Source organism: Rhinopithecus roxellana, chromosome 8, assembly GCF_007565055.1.
Source record: "Rhinopithecus roxellana isolate Shanxi Qingling chromosome 8, ASM756505v1, whole genome shotgun sequence".
In the NCBI taxonomy this organism is placed as follows: Eukaryota; Metazoa; Chordata; class Mammalia; order Primates; family Cercopithecidae; genus Rhinopithecus; species Rhinopithecus roxellana.
In genome coordinates, this window is record NC_044556.1 from 123,970,282 (window position 1) to 123,996,650 (window position 26,369).

Below are 26,369 nucleotides of genomic sequence, written 5' to 3' on the forward strand. Positions count from 1 at the left end.
CCTTCATTCTCCATACCTGGTATTATCATTAAAGCTGGCTAATTTTCAAATTTGTCTATTTTTGAAATCCCTTCTCCTTTCCCACCACACTAATTCCTCAATATTCACACCAGGATTAACAGCCTCCTAACTCAACTCTCATCCTTCCAATCCATTCATACTTTTTTTTTTTCCTATTCCAAATACCTCCATTTGGGGCATTTCTTCCATTAAGTCTTTTTGATTCCTCAAGTTCTTCTCAATGATCTCCCTTGAGTCCTTCAGTCAATTTCTATCAAACTCATATTAACCACCACAGCAGATCACTTAATTTTTAATACATACATAAACACCACACACACGCATCTACTACTCATGCATATAAATAGTTTTCTATTCTTTACCATTATTTATTCTATTCTGTAAACTCTCTAAAGGTATATATGCTGCATTTTTTCATATATATTACAGGGCCCAGAATAATAATAATTGAAAGGAAGAAAAATGTACTGTGGATGTTTAATTTACACACACTATAATATTAATTCTTTTTTCATGCTTGAAGAAAATTTTGGTCAGGAGAATATATACTGCCTTACTCAGCAAAATTCCAATGCCTACTGTGTGACTTATTTCCATAAATATTATATATGAACACATGTATTATGCAACTGCTTTTAGTAGATAAGGCGGTTTGATTTTTATTACTTTGTTTCATTTATTTCATAGTATTTAGTTGATCATAAAATCCAATTTTTCCAAAGTATTAAAAAGTGCATTTATACATTTATTTATCTTAAAGAGGCTACTGTGTAAATGATCACTCTGACCTGAGCAGTTCTGGTAACTCCTAAGAAAAGCAAGCAATATAAATGAAAAATCGTTACCCTGCTGATAAGGTGCTGGTTCAAATGGTGGAGCCGCTCCTCGCGGATCCTGATAATAAACATCTGTCTGTTGTGCTGGATATAACTGAGAACCTCGAGGTACCATCTGAAGTGGTTTGGTGACAGGCATTGGAGGCAGATCTGTTGGCCCCCTTGGAGGTATAGGATGTGGATTCACAGGTAAGGCAGAAATACTCTTAGGAACAGATTCTAGCCTAAGGGAATAATATTATGGAATTTGTTTAAGGTCTTTAAAATACTCATGTGTATAAATTGTTACAAGTAAAAAAGACTGCTACAATTTGGGAAACTCACTTATTCTAATAGTCATACCTTCTACAAAATTTGCAATTTTTTATCTTATTTCCCCACGTTGTTTCTTTTCTTTTCTTTTTTTTTTTTGAGACAGAGTCTCGCTCTGTCACCCAGGCTGGAGTGCAGTGGTATGATCTTGGCTCACTGCAACCTCTGCCTCCTGGGTTCAAGCGATTCTCATGCCTCAGCCTCCCAAGTAGCTGGGATTACAGGCATGTGCTACCATGCCTGGCTAAGTTTTGTATTGTTAGCAGAAATGGGTTTCACCATGTTGGCCAGGCTGGTTTCGAACTCCTGGCCTCAAGTGATCTGTCCACCTCAGCCTCTCAAAGTGCTGGGATTATAGGCATGAGCCACCATGCCTGGCTATGCTAATAGTTTCTTAAAAAACACTAGCATGGGGAATAAAAAAACAACAAAATAAAAGCCAAAAAAAAAAAAAAAAATCAGAGTTTTTTTTTTTTTTTTTTAAACCCGAACATTAATTGTTCTTTCTTCCTTCGACTTTATGAAGAAGAAATTTTGAAAAAAAGAGTTAGGAAAAATGACGTACAGGTCAGGAGGGGATCCAGGAGCACTACTGCTCAGATGATCTATTTTTCCTGGTTTCAGACTAGAATCATAGCTGGGGTCTGTCCCTCGTGGAATAAGCTGTGTTACTGTATTCCCTGTTGATACAATTCCATTTGGCAGAGCAGGAGGTTTTCTGCTAGGGAGATCCACTGCACCTTCATCTGGAAGGATAGCTGCTGAAGGCAGGCCCACCTCATTAAGTTGACCCAAAGAGGCACTCAAGGGTCTTCTTGGAACCAGGCGCTTGTTCATTTTACGAAATCTATATAAAAAGCATAGGCACATATCAAAAAGCAAATATAAAAGCAAAACCAAGAACTAAAATGTACTTAACATTATTTTCTAGAAATATTCTCTCTTGAAACATTAACTCTATCAGTGTGTATATTTTCCATAAAATCCCAAGCAGCAAAGACATATAGATTAAGTATAAAATTCCTCATAAAAATGTGTAACATAGACTGGGTGCTGTGGCTCATGCCTGTAATCCTAGCACTTTGGGAGGCTGAGGCGGGTGGATCACGATGTCAAAAGATAGAGACCTGGCCAACATGGTGAAGCCCCGTCTCTATTAAAAATACAAAAATTAGCTGGGTGTGGTGGCGTGTGCCTGTGGTCCCAACCACTCGGGAGGCTAAGGCAGGAGAATCGCTTGAACCTGGGAGGCAGAGGTTGCAGTGAGCCGAGATCGTACCACTGAACTCCAGCCCGGCCAAAGAGTGAGATTCCGTCTCAAAAAAAAAAAAAAAAAGAGTTACATTTGTCATATTATAAAATATGCTATTAATATTTTTGCTATAATATATTTCTGTGGACATTTGTATTTCTAAAACTTATTGGAGAAGCTAGTAGAAAAATCTTCAGAAGATAGTTTCTGAAATATTTTACTTCAGCTGCCCCTCAAATGCCTTGGGATACAATGAGCCAATGTTAAAAACTAGGAATAAAGAAAAACAAAGCCAGTATGCACTGTGAAACATTTATCATTTACTCCATTAAAAAATTTAAGCAGCCAGGCACTATGGCTCACACCAGTAATCCCAGCACTCTGAGAGGCTGAAGCGGGCGAATCACTTGAGCTCAGGAGTTTGAGAGCAGCCTGAGCAACATAGTGAAACCCTGTCTTTACCAAAAATATAAAAACTTAACCGGGTATGGTGGTGCACGCCTGTGGTTCCAGCTACTCAGGAGGCTGAGGCAGGAGGATCACTTGAGCCTATGAGGCGGAGGTTGCAGTGAACCAAGACTGCACCACTGTACTCTAGTCTGGGCAACACAGTGAGACCCTGTTTCAAAAAAAAAATTTAAGCAATTAAGGATAGTGACTTTTATTAGAACTGCTGCAGAGATGCTGATGTTATGCCTGCCAACACAAAATTAAAGTTATTTTAAAAGTAGGTTAACGGAACCAAAACAAAATAATTGCCTAAGTTTAAACAGATGCTGTGGTACAACAAGCATATCGATTCTGAAATCTAACCAAAGGAAACAATATAAGCCATCAGACTCCAGGATCCTTGTTCCTCAACAATGAAAGCAAGCCCATTTACAACTGCTAATGCATTTTCATTTTCAAAAATAAAACCTCGGCTGGGCACAGTGGCTCACACCTATAATCCCAGCACTTTGGGAGGCTGAGGTAGGTGGATCACTTGAGCTCAGGAGTTCAGGAACAGCCTGGGAAACATGGGAAAACTCTGTCTCTACCAAAAATACAAAAATTACTGGGCATGGTGGCATGCACCTGTGGTCCCAGTTTCTTGGGAGGGTGAGGTGAGAGGATCACTGGAGCCTGGAAGTCGAGGCTGCAGTGGGCCATGATCACATCACTACACTCCAGCCTGGAAGACAGTGAGACCCTGTCTCAAAATAAATAAATAAATAAACAATAAAAAAGGTAACAGATAATTATGAACATGTACTTACACCTTGTGTGAATAACCAAATAAGCAAAGGCAGAATGAGGTCAAAGAGCATGCAAATTAGAAATTTTTATATCATACTGCTCTCTAAAACTATTTTAAGTCCTACTAATCATGAAGGAAAATGTCTTTCTTTCAAAACCTCAAATACTGGGTAGTACTGGTCTTTGTTAACTTGGTAGTCCAAAAATACTAAGTTGCTTTAATTTGCATTTCTTTAACAACTAGTGAGATTGAACATAGTTTCACAGAATAATTGGTCATTAGTACTTCTTCTGTAAACTATGTTTATGATCCATAAATCTATTGGTTCCTCTCCTCCTTACAGATTTGTAAGAGCTCATTTTATGTTAGCATATCAGCCCTCTGTATGTCATTTCCTCACCAAGCTCTTTATAAAAAACTGTATTTGTACCATATCTTAGTTTTATAATTTTTATGTAATCAAATTTATCAATCTTTCCCTTTATGGATGCTGGGTTGCAGTTATTAAAAAAATATTTTCCTTCTTTCCTTAACAACTAAAAACAAACAAACAAAAACCCTCTCACTACTCTGTGGTTTCTTTCTTCCTAAATATTTAAATCTCTTACACATCTAGAGTTCACTGTAGTATAAAGATTGTGGTAAGAATTCAGCTCTATTTTTCAAATAGGTGACAGTTATTTTCCATCATTCTTTTGGTCACTGATGTGAAATGCCACCTTAAGCACATATGCTAAGCTCCTACATGCATCTCAGACTCCTCCTAGATTCTCTATTGCATTTCATTAATCTATCTATTCCTATGCAAAAGACTACAGTCTTTTATTCACTGTAGTCCATAATATAGGTTAATAGTTATTAGTCTAGTTCCTGTCAAAAACTTCTTTTTCAGAATTTTCCTGGCTATTTGTACATATTTTTTCTTTACAAGTGAATTTTTGATAGGATCTTAACATCATCATGGTGAGATTTAAATTTGGATTTCTTGGAATTTATTGTCTACGGGAAAATAGAACTTTTATAGTGTCAAACCTTATCCAAGAACACAGTATGTTTACTCAGTATTCCTCTTATGTTCCTAGGTAATTTATTGGTTCAATTTATATACACCCTGATTATTCTTTACAAATCTATTATTTGGTATTTATCTTTTTTTGTTATTGCTAAAGTAGAAGAGATCCTGAATTTTAACTTTTTTTCCCAATAATTTTATGGCTATTTTATTCTTTCTTACATACATTAGCTACTACTTCCACAATGATAAATAATACTAGCAGAAAATTTTACTACTAATTACTAGCAGAAAATTTTGCCTTATCCTTGACTTTAATGAGAGTGAATTGAATAATTTACTAATTAAGCATCATACTATTATGTTGGCTTCTGATTTACAACATGATTTATTACCATGCTGAGAAAGTATGATATTTCTGTTGTATTAAGGAATTTTGATTTTTTTTTTTTTTTTTGGAGACAGAGTCTCGCACTATCATTCAGGCTGGAGTGCAATGGCGCAATCTCGGTTCACTGCAACCTCCGCCTCCTGGGTTCAAGAGATTCTCCTGCCTCAGCTTCCCGAGTAGCTGGGTCTACAGGCGCGTGCCACCACACCCAGCTAATTTTTGTATTTTTAGTAGAGACGGGGTTTCTCAATGTTGGCCAGAATGGTCTCAATCTCTTGACCTTGTGATCCGCCCGCCTCGGCCTCCCAAAGTGCTGGGGTTACAGGCATGAGCCACTGGTGCCTGGCTGGAATTTTGATTTTTAATTGACATTCAATTTTATTCAAAAGCCTTTGGCATTTTTTGCATATGATCATGTTATTTTCTAAGTTGTGATAATTATGTTGTACTAATTTTGCAGAGTCATGGCATCTATTTTCTTTTCTTTAAAAAAAATTATATTATTTATATTTAAAAAAAAACACCTACAGCACCCAATATTCCCAGGCAGTCTCCTATCCAAGTACTAACTGGGCCTGACCATGCTTAGCTTCCGAGATCAGATGAGCTCAGGTGGATTCAGGGTATTATGCCCATAGACATGGCATCTATTGTAATGTATTATTTAATTATATTTAAATTTTTTAGATTTTTAATATTAATACATGCGATAGATTTACAGTTTTCTTTAATTGTGTTATCTTTGTCAAATTTAATAAAAGTGTTACATTGGATTTATAAACAAATTAAGAGTCAATGGGTGTGGTGGCTCCTGCCTGTAATCCTAGCACTTTGGGAGGCCAAGGCAGGAGAATCCCTTAAGACCAGGAGTTTGAGACCAGCCTGGGCAACATAGGGAGACACTGTCTCTATTTTTAAAAAATAAAATAAAATAAAATAAAATAAAAATAAAAAAAATTAAGAGGCTTCTCCTTTCTTTCTTCAATGAGCTGAAAAATTTAACATCCCTGAAATTATCTTGTCCTTGAAGTTTAAAAGAACTTGTTAAACTGAGCCAAGGGCAAATTTTTCCATTGGAAATACAATATGCAATTAGTTAAGTTAAAATTGATTAAAATTATTAGAATTTTAATTTTTTTTGTCGTGAAAATGACCCACTTTTAGATTTAGCTAATCATAAAATAGTTTCCTATCTATAGGCATGATGCAATAAAAGCTGAAGAAACTGGTTTTCATTTTTAAAAATTATGTACAGGTTGAATATCTCTTATCTGAAATGCTTGGGACCAGAAGTGTTTCAAACACTGGATTTGTCTCGGATTTTGGAATATTTGCATATACATAAGGAGATGTCTTGGGGATAAGGCCCAAATATATAACACAAAATTCATTTATGTTTCATATACATCTTTTACACATAGTCTGAAAGTAATTTTATACATTATTTTAAATAATTTTGTGCATGAAGTTTTGACTGCCATCCGTCACAAGGTCAGGTGTGGAATTTTCAACTTGTGGTGTCAAATTGGCTTTCACGCATTTTTGGATATTGAAGCATTTCAGATTTTCAGAATAGGAATGTTCAAGCTATGTTGCATTCTAAAAATGTCCTATTTATTTAAGATAAAGCAATTACTCTTTCTGTATTTCTGTATGTCAGCAAATTATTCCACTTATACCTTATTCCAAAGTCTCCTGACTTCCACACTTACTTTTCCAGTTCCTCCTGTGAGTGTGCAAACGTACAGCTGGCCCCACGAGGGCATCCTCCTCTCTGCTTCATATCTCGACACATGTATGTTTTGTATTTGCTATGCTGTGGAGGCTAAAACCAAAATCAAAATATTAGATGTGTAACAACCCTTCACAAAAAAATATAAATTTTGTGTTGTCATTTTAGGATTTTGATAATCTAGATAAGTAATTCACATATTTATTTAGATTACCAAGAGCAAAAGTGCTGGAAAGTCATTCTGTCTGAAGTTTCAAAGTCCAAATATAAACAAAGCAAAAAGAAGGTAGTCCTAATTTCTCTGATATGTTGATATTAATTCTCAAACAAGTAGCATCACATAAATTCTTGAATAAATTTTATGGGCTTTCTTACACTTGTTTTATATGGAAAAAGAAAAATCTCATGGGGGCACTATGATCTCATTTCCACTTTTTTTTTTGAGATGGAGTCTTACTCTGTTGCCCAGGCTGGAGCACAGTGGCGCAATCTTGGCTCATTGCAACTTCCACCTTGCCAGCTAAAGCAATTCTCCTGCTTCAGTCTCCCGAGTAGCTGGGATTACAGGCGTCCACCACCGCACCTGGCTAATTTTTGTATTTTCAGTAGAGACAGGGTTTCACCATGTTGACCAGGCTGGTCTCGAACTCCTCACCTCAGGTGATCCGCCTGCCTCGGCCTCCCAAAGTGCTTGGGATTACAGGCGTGAGCTACTGTGCCCAACCCATTTCCACATTTTACAATGAAAAAACAAATCACTGTAGTTTAAGACTTTCAAATATATAAATTATCTTCTAATATTTGTTTTGTACAATGTTCAATACAGCTATATGTATGCTTCCTTACAACACACCACAAAAACTACAAAAGGCCCTATAATCAAAGAATATTCTGTAACTAATTCTTCTTGACATGCAGAATAATATACCAAGGACTTAAAATATCTTCAGAAGTACAAATGACACATATTATCTACAACTCAAGGATAAGGCAGGAGGATGGATTTGAAAGTTAATGAAATATGAGACACAACACTGAACTGGACAAAATTTAGTGTATTTTATCACCATATGGCAGACTTTAAAGGTTAGTCTCATTACGTTTGTTATTTTCTTCAAGATGTCTAATGAAACAGAGAGTTAAAAATTGTAGGTTCTCCTTTCTTTTATGCCTATTCATAAATAAAAGCTTTGACCTGTGTTAGATAGGTTAGGAAAATCATATCCAGATTATTTTACTTAGCAGGATACTTTTTACATTTCTTGCCTCTTAAGCAAAAAGGAATACTGAATAATCTATTGATGTTTACCTGAACCTGGTAAATTAAGAGTTTTAAGTTCACAGGCTTACTACTGCAAAATAAAAGATCTAATGAACCTAATATAAATCCTCAGAGCAAAATAAAATTACTGGGAATAAAATTTAAAAATCTAGCTATAAGAAGTTATTATACTCTACCATCGTATTTCATCTAAAAACTGTGAGGGAAAGTTGACCCACTGGCATAACAGACATTATGAATGAAAAAAATTTTTAATTTTAATAAGAAAATCTATAGAAATTTGAAGAATATTGAAAAGATACAGTATTAGCACTAAAAAGTGATACTTATTGTCAAACCAAAATGTAATACAAACTAAAGAGAATAATTATCTTATATAAATGGAATAAACTTCAGCACTGAATCTATTTTCTCCATCAAATGCTGCCATATCCAATGTGAAGACTGACCCCAGCATGATATCAGATCAATAAGGATTATTCAATGTCAATATTGTCAGATAAAATTACCAGCCTAATGCAGTAAACTGTTAACCATGCCAAGGTAATTTATAGTTTCTATAGTCAGAGTCTCAAAATATTCATGTCATCTTTTTGGCTTTGCATCTGCAGGTATACCCACAGTGGTTTACCTATAGTTTTAAGGCATATCCACAGTGCATTAACTCTAAGTTTTAAACAGCTTCCTTACCTGCTGCTGATCTGCTCCTTTTTTGCTGTGGTTCTGGATATAATCAACCAGCCCATGTACCACTGTACGCACAGCAACCAGCCCATTTTCCAGCTGTTCCCAAGTAGGAGGAGGAGCATCTATACAACCAATAATAATGTTTTAAACTCTAATGTTACTCAATATTTTCCCTAATATCAAATTAATAAAAGAGTTAGTTGACAACATTTCAGTGAAATCAAGTTTCACACCTTAACTTTTTAGATAATAGCTTATTCACCTAGCCATCATTTTAAAGGAATGGACATATTCTTTCAAAGCTGGGGTTGCAAAATGAAATAACCACAGGAACAAGAAAGGTAATAAGAAAGAGGTAAATAGGCCACACAATAGTGGTAACTGTCATTAGACTCTTAGGGTTGAGGAGACAAAAGCGAGTGACAGGGACTGCTGAACTGGAGAGGGTGTCCCTCATCTAAGAGTACGGTTATAACTCAGCTTTAGATGATTGTAGTTATGCGACAATGCAAGGCTGGCACTGCCAAATACATTCACTGTTTCCCAGGGAAACCTGAAACTTAAGATTTTTAAGTAAAAATTTTTCAGTTTTAAAATGTTGGCATCTAAGAAATTTAGACCATTGCTCAGACCAACACTGTGCGGACTAAACAAAACTGAGGAGTGCCTGTAGTTAGTCAATTTGCATGTTTATTTTGAACTTTTATATAAATCAAGTTTTGGTAAACAAAAAGCTTAAAAAGTTTAATAAGCCGGGCACAGTGGCTCAGGCTTGTAATCTCAGCACTTTAGGAGGCCGAGGTGGGAGGATCACAAGATCAAGAGATCGAGACCATCCTGTCCAACATGAAAAAAACCCCGTCTCTGCTAAAACAAAAATTACCCAGGCGTGGTGGCATGGGCCTATAGTCCCAGTTACTTGGGAGGCTGAGGCAGGAGAATTGCTTGAACCTGGGAGGTGGAGGTTGCAGTGAGCCAAGACGACACCACTGCACTCTATCCTGGTGACAGAGCGAAACTCCGTCTCAAAAAAAAAAAAAAAAAATTTTTAATAGAAGAGCTATTATATAAAGTAACTCTGCTACATGTCTTCTTCATTTAGTAGGTATTTGCCCTGTGCCAGCACTTTGATTTATAAAAGAAAAATTAACTATAAGGCTAAATATAAAATATTCTTTAAAAGAAATACATAAAATGAAACAAGAAGAGAGATGTAGAGATAACTTCCTGCTCAGACATCCTGAAAGAATTCTAGGGGATGGCATTTGAACTGGGCTTTGAAGGACACATGGAATCTGAAAAGGAAAAAAGGTAAAGAGAATAAGTATTCAAAAAAGTAGTTTTTGGAACACTTGCTAAATCTGAGTTATTGTTCTAGTGTTGGGTAAGCAATAGTGATTAAAACAAAAATCCCCATTACATTCAAGGAGAAGAGCCAGATAATAATCAAGACAAATAAGCAAAACATACAGTAGTATTTAGATAATGTTGAATTGAAAAAAATAGAACTAAGAAAAGTGGGGCCAATGTGTAAAATTTTAGACAGAGGCAATCCGCTCGTCTTGGCCTCCCAAAGTGCTACGATTACAGGTGTGAGCCACTGCACTCTACTAAAAATACAAAAAAAAATTAGCTGGGCATGGTGGCACATGCCTGTAGTTCCAGCTACTCGAGAAGCTGAGGCAGGAGAATCACTTCAACCTGGGAGGTGGAAGTTGCAGTGAGCTGAGATCGCACCACTGCACTCCAGCCTGGTCAATAGAGGGAGACTCTGTCTCAAAAGAAAAAAAAAAATTTAGACAGAGGCCAGAAAAGTCCTCCTTGAGAAGGTTACATTTGATTAAAGACCTGAAAGAAGGGCTTAAGTGTGCCTACTGGAGATATTAAGGTAAAAACATCCAAGTTAGAGGGAAGAATAAGTGCAAAGTCCTTAATGTGAGAAGTGTGTCCTGCATGTTGCATGGAGACAGAACCAGAGAAGAGGAAATTAAATGGAAAAAAAGGGTAGGAAACGAGGTTTGAGAGAGGTAATGGAAGACCAGACCACATGAGGCCCTACAGATCATGGGAAAGATTTTGGCTTTTACTCTGAGTGACAGAAAGCCACAGGAGAATTTATGAGCAGAGGGTGACAGGGTCACTCTGGCTCTTTTGCTAAAATCAGTTAGACAACAGGAGGCTATTCCATAATCCCCTGAGAGATGGTGATGGTAGCAGTGAAGGTAGATGGATTCTGGATGGATTTTAAAGGTAGGGCTTACAGAATTTGCTAACGGATCAGATATACATTATGAGAGAAAGAAGAGTTGAGATTTTTGGACTAAGCAACTGGAAGGATAGAGTTGCCACAAACAGGATGGCAGGGAAGAGCTCATTTTTAGATAGATTCAGTTTGAAATGCTTATCAGATATAAGATGATGGATGCTGAGAAAGCATTTTTTTTTTTTTTTTTTTTACAGAGTCTTGCTCTGTCATCAGGCTAGAGTGCAGTGGCATGATCTTGGCTCACTGCAACCTCCACCTTCTGGGTTCAAGCGATTCTCGTCTCAGCCTCCCAAGCAGCTGGGACTACAGGGGCCCGCCACCATGCCCAGCTAGTTTTTGTATTTTTAGTAGAGATGGGGTTTCACCATGTTGGCCAGGATGGTCTCAATCTCTTGACCTTGTGATCCGCCCATCTCAGCCTCCCAAAGTGCTGGGATTACAGGCGTGAGCCACTGCACCTGGCCGAGAAAGCAGTTTTATATACAAGTTCAGGAAAAAGGCATGGGCTGGATATATATTTCAAACTCTAAAAGACTATCAATTGTAATGCATATTACTTTACGTGCCACCAAAGAAAAAAAAAAGATTGTTAATTATAATGTCTTCACACAAATGCTTTCCAATTTCAGAAACGCTAAGATCTGAAATAATTATGAACCTCAAAACTGATGAAAATACAGTAAATTTATGAGCTATATAAATTATATTTGAAGCTATGAGATAGATAAGATTATCTAGGAAACAGGTATAGGATTAAACTGAGAACACTCCAAAGAGTACAGGATATGGAGATGAGAAAGCAGAGGATGCTGAGGAGAGTCCAATAAAGTAAGAAGAGAATTAGTAGCCTAGAAGTCAAGAAAAAAGCATTTCAAGGAAGAGAGAGTACAGAACAATGGCCAGGCATGGTGGCTCATGCCTGTAATCCTAGCACTTTGGGAGGCCGAGGCAGGTGGGTCACCTGAGGTCAGGAGTTTGAGAATAGCCTGGCCAACACGGTGAAACCCTGTTTCTATTAAAGATACTACAAATAAAAATAAATAATGGTAACAAATTAGCTGGATGTGGTGGTGCATGCCTGTAATCCTAGCTACACGGGACAAGAATTGCTTGAACCTGGGAGGCAGAGGTTGCAGTGAAGCGAGATCTTGCCATTGCACTCCAGCCTGGGGGACAGAGTGAAACTGTGTCTCCAAAAATAAATAAATAAATAAATAAAATGTTAAATGTTGTTAAATCAAGTACAGTAAGAACTGAGAGCTGACCTTTGGAATTAGCTACATGGAAGTAGTTTACGACCTTGACAAAATAAGTTTGGATAGAGCAGTGGAGATAAATGCCTGACTGGAGTTGAGTTCAAGAGAGTGCCAAAACAAGAAATGAAGTGGTAGGTAGATGAGAAACGGGGTCAAAAATGGATTAGGAACTTGTGGAAGTTCTCTTTTGACTGCTCAGGATGATCAAAGCACAGCAGTGGGGGGAAAAAATCACTATATATTCTAGTAACATTGATCTGGTTTACTAAGCAATTTTGGGAGCAAATCTATAAAAGCAGGCTGATAAAAAACTAAGAGGGCTCTGAATGCCATAGTCATGAGTGTCAAACCTTATTCCACGAGCAATTCTACAAACAATGAAAATTTATGAGTGTGGAAGCAAGATCAGGGATGTGATTTCTTTTATAGCAGTAAGTAGACTGGATTGGAGGAACTCGTAGTAGAGGAACTTGTAAGACATTCAGTCTCAGGGAAAAGGAGGCTCTCAAAGGAAGTAATCATAAGCAGGGGATATAGGGACATTGTGAAAGAACAGATAAATCCTATTGTATGAAATGGTATGTAGAACGAGTGAAAGGAAAAGATGAGGCAAGACAAAACATTAAGGTTTTAAACTTACATACCTCAGAGAATGAGGTCATTATCAGAAAGAGGAAACATTAGAGGAACAGCAAGTATCAAGTAATGATGAGCTTGCTTTGAAGCACTCAGAGGAGATGATGGAGAATCTCAGCAAGCACTGGGAGATGTATCTGGAATGGATGCAGAGGTAATAGTGACAGATACTTGGGAGTCTGTGTTCTACACGAAAGTAATACCTGATGCTAAGAATGAATAACCACCATCAGAGCATGTAGAGAAAACAAAATCCCAAGAGCATAACCTGCCTACTCTTTAGTGGGCAGGAGGGGAAAGCATGGTACAAATATGACAGAAGTAGCACTCAGGTCAGAAGAGAACTATGAGATCACAGAAAGATATCAAAAAAGTGCTCAACAACATTATCCAAATGCTGAAAACAAATGGGAGTGATTTAAAGACTAAGACAAAGTTTTTGGAATCAGAGACTGGGAACCTACTAGCGAATATTAAGAGAGCTTCAGATCAGTAGTAGGAATAAACACAGAGAAGTTAAAATATCTTAGATGTAAGTATAAGGTAAAAAATGAAGGTTGGGTACATTTTCAGCTTAAGAAGGAGCAGAAAAAGCCTAAGTAAAGATATACAAGAGATGATACTTGAAGGAACAAGATATCATGGAGAGGGCAAAAACAGGATCAAGGAAATGCAACTAAGGATACATAATACAGAAAAAAAATGAGAAAAATGAGATTTGGAAGAGGTAAGAATGGTAAAATACAACACAATTTTGTGATGGGAGAAAGAAGAAACATAAAGAAGCCCAGAGAGATCTATTTTCCTGATGAAATGAGCAACAGTGTAAAAAGTATTAAATAAATATTAAAGTGAACTAACCTGAGATAAAGAGGGAAAATATTTAAAATGGAAACTTAAAATACTGTAAAAAAGATCTGGAGGAACTACTTTGGGAAACCCTAGAGGAAGAACAAAAGATAATGAAAGAATCATTGAGCAGCACGAAAGGCACATATAAGACAGTCCATTAATTTCCCATGGGTTTACCTGGACTAGGGTCAATGTTTGCTAACAGCTCCAAATGGGGTCTTAGTCGGTTCAAGTTTGCTGGGTCTCCAGTCCGCTGGAGAGCAATTGTTAGTTCCTGAACACTCTGTGCAAAAGAGGCTGGGGTCTGCAACTTAAAAAAGATAAATGTTAACTTTCCCAAAGGTCGGATAATCTTTTAAATATAAAGATTATTTGTATTACAATCATTTTTACAATTTATTAAATTTAATTTTTATCTTCCCATATACCCTACACTTTGGGCAGATTAGATTACTTGCTACCTAAATAAATTCTCTACTTCTCTGCATCCAGAGCTTGGCACACTGTGTACTGTATTGCCTCTGCTGTCACATTCTTCAAATGTGAGACCTCTCTCAATTCAGCCTCCCATCAGTTAGATATATTGATGAGTCATCTTTGTGAATTGTTAATTCCTGTTTCTCTCTCCATTAATTTACTAGAATTAGTGCTTTTCTCATCACTTTTAATAAATTCTCTTTTGTATTATCCAATATCGTAACCTTAGCAATATGTGGTTATTTAAATTTAAGTTAATTAAATAAAATAAAAATTTCAGTTCATCAGTTGCAAAAGTCACATTTCAAGTGCTTAATAGCCATGTGTGACTAGTGATCACCATATTGGACAGTGCATACACAGAACATTTTCATGATTACAGAAAGTTCTGTTGCTCTATGAAATATCACACACACCGCAAAGTTTACCAGTTTGTTGTACAAAGGTCTCTGGATATTAAATTTAAAGCACTGCGGGTGATGTGAGAAAATTATTGTAGGATATACACCTAGTTACACAGTTCAGTTCAGACAGGAAGATTAACCACCTTGTAGAATCTTTATAAAAGGCAAGCCAGGCCAGGCACAGTGGCTCACGCCTGTAATCCTAGCACTTTGGGAGGCTGTGGTGGGCAGATCACGAGGTCAGGAGTTCGAGATCAGCCTGGCCAACATGGTGAAACCCCATCTTCACTAAAGACACAAAAAATTCGCTGGGTGTGGTAGCACGTGCCTGTAATCCCAGCTACCTGGGAGGCTGAGGCAGGAGAATCGCTTGAACCTGGGAGACAGAGATTGCAGTGAGCTGAGATAGTGCCATTGCACTCCAGTCTGGGTGACAGAGCAAGACTCCATCTCAAAAAAAAAAAAGAAAAAAGCAAACCAAGTTTCTCTTCAGAGGTAGAAAGGTACTCCTTTAATAGATCATTACTAAGCATTTCTGTAAATTATAAATCAGTTGCAAAACTTCAGATATAAGCTCCTGTCCAAACCTAAGAGTTGCAGGTAAAGTCTGGTTAAAGGTATCCAGGGAAGACTTACAGGGCAGAGCAAACAACCTACATTGTAACTAAAAATTATGTACCACCTTTTTTTCCCCCTAAAGAGACAGGGTCTCACATAGCTCACTGCACCCTCAAACTCCTGAGCTCAAGGATTCTCCCACCACAGCCTCCCAACTAGGTGGGACTACAGGCGCCTACCACCCCACCTGGCTATGGTTTTTTTTTTTTTGGTGGCAATGAGTGTCCCAATGTTTCCCAGGTTGTGCCCAAACTTCTGGCCTCAAGCAATCCTCCTACCTTGGCCTCTCAAAGTGTTGAGATTACAGGCATAAGCCACTGTGCCCACTCTACACCAGGCATTTAAAACACGTATTTCCCAATTCTCACTGTATTACCCATTCAAGGGATTCTATCTTTAGAAATAGAAAAAAAAAAAGGCGGGGGGAAATAGCTTGGTAAAAGGTTAGTGTATTCTACAGTGAGAATGCCCAAGTTCAAATCTACTTCTGTCATTTACTATCTATGTGATGCTGGAAAAACATATTAACTTCCCTTTGTCTTTGTCTAAAATGGATAATACAGGGCTGTTGAGAGGATTAAATGAATTATTTAAAACCACTAGATACATACTAAGATTTTAGTAAATGTTCATTATTTTTTTTTAGGTTACTCTTACTATTTGACTCTATTTCTCTAAATTAAATGTAGAGTGGTCTCTAGAGTGGGTAATCATCTCTGTGATTCTAGTAAAAATAAAATAAAATACAAAATAAATAAAATTAAAAATATAAACTAATCATCTCTTTATATGAACAAAGTGGTATTATAATGTGATTGGTTATGACACGACACTGGCTATAACTAAAATTTACAAAAGCTATACAGTATTCACTTTAATATACATTTGTTAAATGAATTACCAAAAGGCCAAGATTAGTCTAAGAAGTAAGGAACAAAAAAGGTTCTACCTTGTCAATAATGGACTGCATATGAGATTTGTGAGACTGGTCTCCATAAAGTAAAGAGGACCATTGGTCTGGTGCAATTCGTAAGCCTGCTTCCATAGCAATCTGCACTATCTGGGAGTCATGTTCTCGCCGCAGAGCTTCATAGGTTCTAAATTCTTCTTTCAGCTGCATCAAAGAAGAGTCTTCATCACGTTTGGTGACCTAATAAGACACAAATAATCTCATAATGAAGTCAAAAAAATTAGTTTATGCTTTATAGGAACACATAATTTTTAACGTAACAATTTTAGCAGCAACAACAAGATTAAATGAATATACCATTTGCCTGCAAAATATTTTCTCCTCAACTTGTTGAGGTAGGTATATTGTTATCATCCCATTCTGAGTCAAGTTGGATTTAGGCCAACATTTTCTCGATAGGTCTTTCAGAAAGAATAAACAGGCTGAAAATCTTTTATCCAAAATGCCTGGGCCAGAAGTGTTATCAGATTTCAGATTTTTTCAAATTTTGGAATATCTGCATTAAACCACTTGAGTATCCTTACTCTGAAAATCCGAAACGCTCCAATGAGCATGTGAGCATCATGCTGGTGTTCAAAAAGTTTTGGATTTTGGGTTTTTGTATAGTCAATCTGTATGTGCTGGAATGAAATCCAATGATTTGACAGACTTCAACATACACATGCAGTTTAAGGTGTGTATGTGTGTATATGCATTTTTGAAAAGAAAAAAGCACTAATACGATTACATATTCTGAAAAACAATGTTTCTTCTCCATAAATGTGGATTATGACTCTTGGGCTTGCCTGACAATGAGCTAGCTGGGATTGATGACTGCAGAGCTTCAGATGCTGGTTTAATTCTAAAAATGATTTAATTTGTAATTGGCTTAATTCTCCATGGAGTTTTGTGGGATGGGCTACTACCAGAAAGTGTAAAGTGTGAGATGCTAGACTAATCATAATGATTATGATTAAATAATATCATTTAGTAATAAAAATAGCTACCACGTTTTGAGCACCTGGCATGTGCCAGCCAATATATTAAATTATATTATTAACCATTATAGCACTGGATCAAGTCATTGACTTCTCTTGTTGAGGTAGGTGTACTGGTATCACCCCAATAACTTACATTCTGAGTCAAGTTGGATTTAGGCCAAATGCTTAACAAATCAAAGCAAAATAATTAAGTGTAGCTTAAGATAACCTCTACCCTAATATATTTCAGAACACATTTTGCCTTGTTAACCTTTTATTGCCATAAGGACTCATATTCTTCTTGTATGTAATTCCCGTTTTTTTCCCTCTCACCAAAGAAACTACAAAATATTGTAATCAGGACTTCTAAGTCACACTGATATAAAATTAATGTGAGTGGTGGCATGTGCCTGTAGTCCAGCTACTGAGGCTGAGCGGAGGGATTGCTTAAGCCCAAGAGTTGAAGGCCAGCCTGGGCAACACGACAAGACTCTATCGCTCAAAAAACAAGTAAATAAATAAATGCATTCTACTCGTATTACAAGGAAGAAAGTCTAACTTACTTTTTGTTAGGAACATCTATATAAGACCAAATCGATAAAAATCAAGAACTGGCCGGGCGTGGTGGCTCAAGCCTGTAATCCCAGCACTTTGGGAGGCCGAGACGGGCGGATCACGAGGTCAGGAGATGGAGACCATCCTGGCTAACACGGTGAAACCCCGTCTCTACTAAAAATACAAAAAAACTAGCCGGGCGAGGTGGCGGGCGCCTGTAGTCCCAGCTACTCCGGAGGCTGAGGCAGGAGAATGGCGTACACCCGGGAGGCGGAGCTTGCAGTGAGCTGAGATCCGGCCACTGCACTCCAGCCCGGGCGACAGAGCAAGATTCCGTCTCAAAAAAAAAAAAAAAAAAAAAGAAGAAGAAAAAAAAATCAAGAACTATAGTCACAAAAACTGAATATATTGTGCCATTATTAAAAGGCAAGTCAAAAGACCAAATGCATATGTTTAGCACTCCCTCAATATATGCTGAACCTCATTAAAATGTAAAGTATGCTTTCTATATGTAACAATGGTTCCTTGAACTTGGCTCTCACCACTCAATCTTTAACTAAAAACAATCAAGGACTTCCAAGAGATGAAATGTCTAAGTCTCAGAACTTTATTCTACTAAGAAAGATCAAATTATCTTGCAGCTCAAAAGGCTTTTCCAATGGAAATACAGGAGACACTAAAAGGACACAGCCGGAATACAGCTGTATGGATACAGATTCCTGCAAGGAAAATAATCATGACCTGAGTGAAAAAGCAGATTTTTACAAATTTCTAATTTTCTTTATTCCTATTTTTTTTTTTTTTTTAGGTGGAGTCTTGCTCTGTCACTCAGGCTAGAGTGCAGTGGCACGATCTTGGCTCACTGTAACCTCTGTCTCCCGGGTTCAAGCAATTCTCCTGCCTCACCCTCCCCAGTAGCTGGGATTACAGGTGTGTGCCACCACAACTGGCTAATTTTTTTTATTTTTGATTTTTAGTAGACACAGGTTTTTTCACTAAGTTGGCCAGGTTGGTCTCGAACTCAAATGATCTGCCCACCTCAGCCTCCCAAACTGCTGGAAATACAGGTGTGAGCTACTGCGCCTGGCCATATTCCTGTTAATGCTTTAGAGTTCAGAGAGGTTCACTTCATGGGTATTCTGGGTTTTCTTGAGTCACATATTCTTCTTTACAGGGGAAGGTTGAATGTTTTCTTTCCAAAGCTTCCTATATTGTATCTGTCTGGTGCTGTTAATGGATAACAATTAACAATGGAAGCAGACAGACGTTCCAGAATGTATTCTGAACTACACTGTAAAATCATGTTACTCTAACCACTACAACAAGAGTGAGTTATTCAGAGACAATCTGGACCAGTTAAAGTAATTTTAGCTAGAGGTTCTTACAGCTTCAGAGGTACCTACAGAAAATAGAGGCCCATTTTCAACATATAGTCTGACTCCACAAAGACACAGAATAAGACCAGCATTTAGCTAGAGCTTTAAAAATTTTGTTTAAATGAAATATATATGCCCTCCTGCTAATTTTGTAAGCCATTTCCTCCTTCTCAAAGGATGAGAGAACAGAATTTAGTAGAATAGCTAATGTGGCATTTTTTTAGTTTATGAGTGTCAGATGACAAGAATGTGGTGATCTGAGAATGGATTTCCTTACAGCTAGCATGAATGAATTAACAATTTTTTTAAAGACACGGTTTTCAAGTACTGGTTATAAGCTGTGTCAGAATCAAGACAGTTTGATTTTTAAAAGTCAGGAAAATAGGCTGCGTATGGTGGGTCATGCCTGTAATCCCAGCACTTTGGGAGACCGAGGTGGGCAGATCATCTGAGGTCAGGAGTTCAAGACCAGCCTGGCCAACATGGTGAAACCCTGTCTTTACTAAAAGTTAAAAAAAAAAAAATTAGCCAGGTATGGTGGCAGGCACCTGTAATCCCAGCTACTTAGAAGGCTGGAAGCAGGAGAACTGCTTTACCCAGAAGGCAGAGGATGCAGTGAGCCAAGACTACACCACTGCACTCCAGACTGGGTGACAGAGCAAGACTGCATCTCAAAAAAAAAGTCAGAAAAATAATACTGGAAGAACAATAAATGATACATGGTGAGTAGCAATGTTTGAGGCAGTGCTTATTCAATTTGGGATAAGAGACTATGTCCAGTATTACCATATAAACTGAAATGGCAAATGGAACTTCATTGTATATGTGGAATTACACTAGGAAAAAATCTCTGAATAAAATTTATTTGGCTGGGCACGCTGGCTCACGCTTGTAATCCCAGCATTTTGGGAGGCTGAGGCGTGCAGATCACCTGAGGTCAGGAGTTCGAGACCAGCCTGGCCAACATGGTAAAACTCCGTCTCTACTAAAAATACAAAAATTAGCCGGGCATGGTGATGGGCACCTGTAATCCCAGCTATTCGGGAGGCTGAGACAGGAGAATCGCTTGAACCCAGGAGGTAGAGGCTGCAGTAAGCAGAGATCGTGCACTACACTCCAGCCTGGGCAACAGCAAGACTTCGTCTCAAAAAAATAAAAATAAATAAATAAAATTTATTTGTGCTTCAATAACTCTGTCTTCAGACCAATTCTGCACAGTCTTGGTAAGAAATTGACAAAGTTTCTTAGTCTCTTCGAATACAAAAATCTATAAACCTTGATTTGATCTATGTTGTTCAATATCGAACATACAAAAATTCAATATAATAGGATTTAACTATAATAAGACACCATCTACATTCTTTAAAAGAATACAGAAAAATTGCTGAAATTTTCTGAAAAGACACAGGCAACTTTATTAAACTCAAAGTTTTATTACTTAAGTTTGGGGAAATAACAATGCTTCCTTTCAAGCTGAGCTTTAATGTAGGTTCATACCTTGAAACAGGAGGCTCTATAAAGGAGCTGAACAACATGCCCAATGCTAGTTTTAGAGGCTTGAGGAAACCGTGGCTCCAACCTTTGCACCACAAAGAGAACCAATACTTTTCTTGACAAAGCAGAACCATCTTCTAAGGCCAGCAGAACCAGCTTTAAAGCTTCCTCCTGCATTGCTAGGGAAAGTTGGGCAAAACCAAAATTTATCAAGTACATAGATAAGATAAATCCATTTATTAGAAGGGGAATATTTAATCATTTCTGCAGCTGTTCACTCAATTAACTGGCAATACAAAAAGATTAACCAGCAACACACTTTTACACCATTTTTGTGGGCAATTTTGTACTACATTCTATATATTTTATAAAGAAAACGGATTAAGTGATTAATATATTTAAGAAAAACTTCTATCAAAATGAATGAACTTCCTGCGACAGGTGTGAAAAAAAGGAAAAATTTAAAAACTTAAAAAAAGAAACAACTTTTGGCATTAAGAGAAAAGTTTTAAGTTCACTTAGTAAGTCCACTAAGTTATGTGGAATTGCCCAAGCCATGAACATCAAACAAGACATTACTTGGTAACAATAAAATACTGCAAAGAACTAGGCTTTGTACATCACTTATAATTCCTACATCATAATTTCAGAACTACCAGCAGAATAAATACCAAAACTTAATTATGTACCTGGTCCAAGGAACTGGCATCCTCTAGCCCTTACTGCTGCCCAAAGATTGGAAGAAAGTTGCTGAGGATTCTGGTGCTGGAGAATGAGCTCTGTAACTGTTCGTTCACCTAAAGATCGAGCTGCCCTCATGGCACGAATCCTGCCTTCTTCTTCTACTAGTTGACAGTGGACTAGAGTCACAAGCTTCCTCTGCATTGGGCGACTCAGAACACTCTGAGTAGTGCTGTTCAGACCCACTCCTTTAAAAGAGGAAAGAAGTTATTCCTAGGTTCAAAATGCAATTTTAAAGTCCAGGAGCAATTCTTCTGTTGGGTTAACTTGTGAGTATGTGAAGAGACTACAGTATTTAAAATAAACAACAAATAAAACCACACACGTAAAGCTTACTTATGTATATATTTTTAAAGTATACAAATGTATACATGAGTTATCTCATGTGCATTTAACATTCATTACAACATTAAATATACCATTACTCATTTTAATCATAGAGGAAGAAAGAAAAAAGGACTAGACAACATTGATAATTAGTTTAAAATCTAAATCTTGAGGTCCTAAGAGTTCTGGTATATTATTTCATAGTGGTTAATTTTACTTTCCTAATTAAATAGCAAGCCCTTTCTGTGCAGTAATGGCAACTTCCATATTTATTATACCGCCTATAGCATAGCATATAAAACTGGATAGAAGGCAAACCATTCAGAGTTGTCAAATGATGGAAAGCACTTCTGAGGTAAGTAGTTACATTTGCTTTTATGATCATTCAAATAATGTTTCCATCATTACATAAACTCAAAATTCACTATTTTATTTGCTGTGGTTTGTGTAATGATATTTAGCACAAAATGAGTTTAGTTTACAATTGGTAAATTTCATTAATATTCACTTAATAGCTCACAATTTTTATGGTAACAAGTTTCTTTAGTAGACATTAACTTAGTATGGATAATTGCATCAAATTTACCTCTAGTAGGTTTTTTGGGAATTTCTCAGGACTTATAATATATAGGATTATGTACTGAGTATTTAAAAAAGCAATTTTACTCTAAATAAGAAACAAAAACAAACTTACCTCTAGCACTGCTGAGCGGTTTTAAGTACAATGCTAATTCTTCTACACATTTCTTAGCTTCCTCATAATGCTTTGTGTCTTCAACCCCACTACACAAAGTAATAGGTTGCTGCTCAGGGACCTGGAGGCCAAAAGAAAAGATCTGTATGAGTGCTCGATTCATTAATTAAATGTTTTATTTAGTATAGTTTATGGACTCATAATGCTAACACCGGCAACATCAAAACACCCACTGAATTTACTGAATTCTTTCAAAAGATCTTTCCTATTAACACGTATCTTTGCATTCCTTTGTTTTGTTTCTCTAACAGCCTAATTAAGATAAAATCCACATACCATACAACTGATTGGTTTAAAGTATATACAATTCCATGGTTTTCAGTATATTCACAGTTGTGCAAACATAACCACAATGAACTTTAGAACCTTTTCATTAGCCCAAAAAGAAACACAGTACCCTTTTAACAATTACCCCTTATTTTTTCCCAACCATCCACCAACCTTTGGAAAGATGAATGTATTTTCTATGGATTTGCCTATTCTGGACATTTCGTACAAGCAAAATCAACACAATATATAGTCTTTTCTGACTTGCTTCTTTCACTTAACAATGTTTTCAAAGGTCTTCCAGGTTGTATCAGTACTTCATTTTCATCACTGAATAACATTCCATTGTATAAATATACCACACTTTATTTATACAATCATCAATTGACAGACATATGAGTTGTTTCTATTTTTGACTACTATGAATAATGCTGCTATGAACATCTGTGTACAAGTTTTTGTGGACAAAAGTTTTTGTTGCTCTTTGGTATATAACTAGGAATCTGTATTTAACCTTTTGAAAAACTGCCAAACTATTTTCCAAAAGCAGAGTAGCATTTTATATGCCCACCAGGAGTGTATAAGGGTTCCAATACTTCTACATTTAATGTAGAAAGATAATTCTTCTACTTATTATTATCTTTATTATAGCTATCCTGTTGGGTGGAAAGTAGTAATTCATTGTGGTTTTTCTAAATTTTATTTTAAATTAATAATAATTGCATATATTTATGGGGTACAACGTGACTTTTGATTGATACGTTTACAACATGAGATGACTAAAGCAGGTTAATTAACAAATTCATCACCTCACATTTTTTTTGTAGATTTTAAGTAAAATCTACTCTTTTAGCAATTTTGAAACATACAATGTATTACTATTTACAGTCACTATTCTGTGCAACAGATCACTAAAGGTATTCATCTGGTCTAACTGAAGCTTGGTATTCTTTGATAATTATCTCTTCTTCCCATCTATCTTCCTCCGACTTCATTGCGGTTTTGATTTGTATTTCCCTGATAGCTAATGATGTTGACCATCCTTTCATATGCTTATTATCCACTTGTATATCTTCTCTGGAGGAATGTCTATTCAGATCTTTTGCCCATTTTGCCTAGTAAACTTTATTTTGTAGAACAGTTTTAGATTTACAGAAAAGTGGCAAAGATAGTACACAGAATTCTCATTATCCTGTATTCAGTTTCCCCTCTTATTATTACTACTATTATTTTTGAGACGGAGTCTCCCTCTGTCACCCAGGCTGGACTGCAGTGGCACCATCTTGGCTCACTGCAACCTCCACCTCCCGGGTTCAAGTGATTCTTCTGCCTCAGCCTCCTGAGTAGCTGGGACTACAGGAGCAAGTAACCACGCCCAGCTAACAGTTTCCCCTATTATTAACATCTTACATTGGTATGGTACATTTGTTAAAATTAATGAGCCAATATCAACACATTCATAATTAACAATTAAAATCCATATGTTAATCAGATATCCTTAGTTTTCAACTAATGTTCTTTCTCAGTTCCAGGATCCCATTCAGGATACCGTATTACAGTTAGTCTTCAGAGACAGAGTCTTGCTCTGTCACTCAGGCTGGAGGGCAGTGGCAGCATCTGGGCTCACTGCAACCTCTGCCTCCCAGGTTCAAGTGATCCCCCACCTCAGACTCCTGAGTAGCTGGGACTGTAGGCACACGCCACTACACCCAGCTAATTTTGTATTGTTTCGTAGAGATGGAGGTCCCACTACATCGCCCAGACTGGCCTCAAACTCCTGGCCTCCACCCACCTTGGCCTCCCTCTCTCCCTCCATGTCTCTCCCTTTTTTTTTTTTTTAAGTTGAGACAAAGTCTCACTCTGTCGCCCAGGTTGGAGTACAGTGGCATAATCTCGGCTCACTGCAACTTCCACCTACCAGGTTCAAGAGATTCTCATGCCTCAGCCTCCCGAGTAGCTGGGATTATAGGCATGCGCCACCATGCCCAGCTAATTTTGTGTATTTTTAGTAGGACGGGATTTCACTGTGTTGGCCAGGCTGGTCTCCAACTCCCGGCCTCAAGTGATCTGCCCAACTCAGCCTCCCAAAGCGCTGGGATTACAGGTGTGAGCCACTGCGCTGGCCCTTCCATGTCTCTTTAAGTTCCTCTTGGCTTGGACAGCTTTCTCAGACTTTCCTTGTTTTAATGACCTTGACAGTTTTGAGGAGTACTGGTCTGGTATGTTGCAGAATGCCCCTAAACTGGGATCTAGGATCTGTCATTTTTCTCATGAGTATACTGTGGTTATGGATTTTTGGAAGATCATAGGGGAAAATTACCATTTTTATCACAGCACATCAAAGCTACATACCACCAACATGACTTATTACTGCTGATGTTAAATTTGATCAGCTGGTTTAGTCAGTGTTTACCAGGTTTCTCCACTATAAAGTTCCATAATCTCCCACCTTCCAAATTGTACTTTTTGAAAGGAGTCACTACGCATAGCCCACACACACTCTCCATCCTTGAGAGCAGAATATTTATGTAATTAATTTGGAATTCTGCATGGGAGATTTGTTTCTTTCTTCCATTTATTTATTCAATCATTTAATTTTATCATGTAGACTCAAGGATATTTATCTTATACCTGGGTTATAATCCAGTTCCATTTATTTTGTTGTTCAAACTGTTTTAGCTTTGGCCACTGAGAGCTCTTTCAGTTGGCTCCTGTGTGCCTTTGATATAGCCCCCATTACTCTGTGTATGTGTCTGTGTGTGTTTTGAATACTTCTCTACACTTTCCAGTGCTACAAGCTACTCCAGACTCATTTTGTGTATTTCCTGTCTCAGTCTTAGAATTAGCCATTTCTCCAAGGAACTCTGGTTCTCTTTATTGGAGAATGGTATTAGAAACCAAGATATGAATGCTATGTTTGCACATTGCTATTGGGGTGCTGTTCTTTCTAGGCCATTTTAGATGACAGAGCAAGGAAATATGTCAGTGTAATAACCCGAGATATACACGTATCTATTTCTGTATGCAACCATCTGTATCCATATCAAGCTAAAAATGAGTTCATATTGATGCCTCCAACTCTAATCCATTACCACATGAATCATTCTAACCTCTTCCTCCTTGCTTATCTGTAAACTGGCTCCAACCATTTGCCATTCATTTACTTAACTGTTCAATTCTAATATGTTTTATATATACAGCAGTATCAGAATTTGTACCCCTGTGGGAAAAGACTAGAGTACACTGCTTATAGATAATATCTTCCTCCATCTTTAATCTTACATAATCCTCTTTCTCCTCCACCCCTTTAGTGAAATTGTTTCATATACTTCAGATTGTTTGCCATAATCTTTATAAAGTTCTACAGTTTTTGCAAATTCAGTGTCATATAGCAACAATTATAGAATCATAAAGAACAGCTTTACTGCCCTAAGAAATACTGTTTTACCAATTCAATCCTCCCTCCCTACTCCTAAATCCATGGCAACCACTGATACTTCTATTGTTGCTATGGTTTTACCTTTTACAGATATCACATAATTGGAATCATACAGTATGTGGCCTTTTCACACTGCTATCTTTCACTTAGCAGTTATATACATTGAGATGTATCTATGTCTTTTTGTGACTTGACAGCTATGTCTTTTTATTA

At 37.2% G+C, this 26,369-nt stretch overlaps 1 protein-coding gene and 1 pseudogene across 3 annotated transcripts in view; both read right to left on the reverse strand.

Annotated features, from left to right (window-relative positions):
* RC3H1 (ring finger and CCCH-type domains 1) overlaps positions 1-26,369 on the reverse strand; it is a 93,180-nt gene that overhangs the window by 31,994 nt on the left and 34,817 nt on the right. For 2 of the 3 annotated variants that reach the window (XM_010367375.2, XM_010367374.2), the window contains exons 3-11: positions 22,391-22,511; positions 21,318-21,557; positions 20,632-20,807; positions 16,224-16,424; positions 13,953-14,085; positions 8,769-8,887; positions 6,777-6,889; positions 1,735-2,016; positions 867-1,081 (exon numbers count right to left, since the gene is read on the reverse strand). In XM_010367375.2, the coding sequence (XP_010365677.1) occupies positions 867-1,081; positions 1,735-2,016; positions 6,777-6,889; positions 8,769-8,887; positions 13,953-14,085; positions 16,224-16,424; positions 20,632-20,807; positions 21,318-21,557; positions 22,391-22,511 (1,600 nt within the window). The remainder of the gene's footprint in view (positions 1-866; positions 1,082-1,734; positions 2,017-6,776; positions 6,890-8,768; positions 8,888-13,952; positions 14,086-16,223; positions 16,425-20,631; positions 20,808-21,317; positions 21,558-22,390; positions 22,512-26,369) is intronic. The other variant, XM_030935721.1, reaches the window with a different exon arrangement.
* LOC115899373 lies at positions 5,586-5,704 on the reverse strand (annotated as a pseudogene).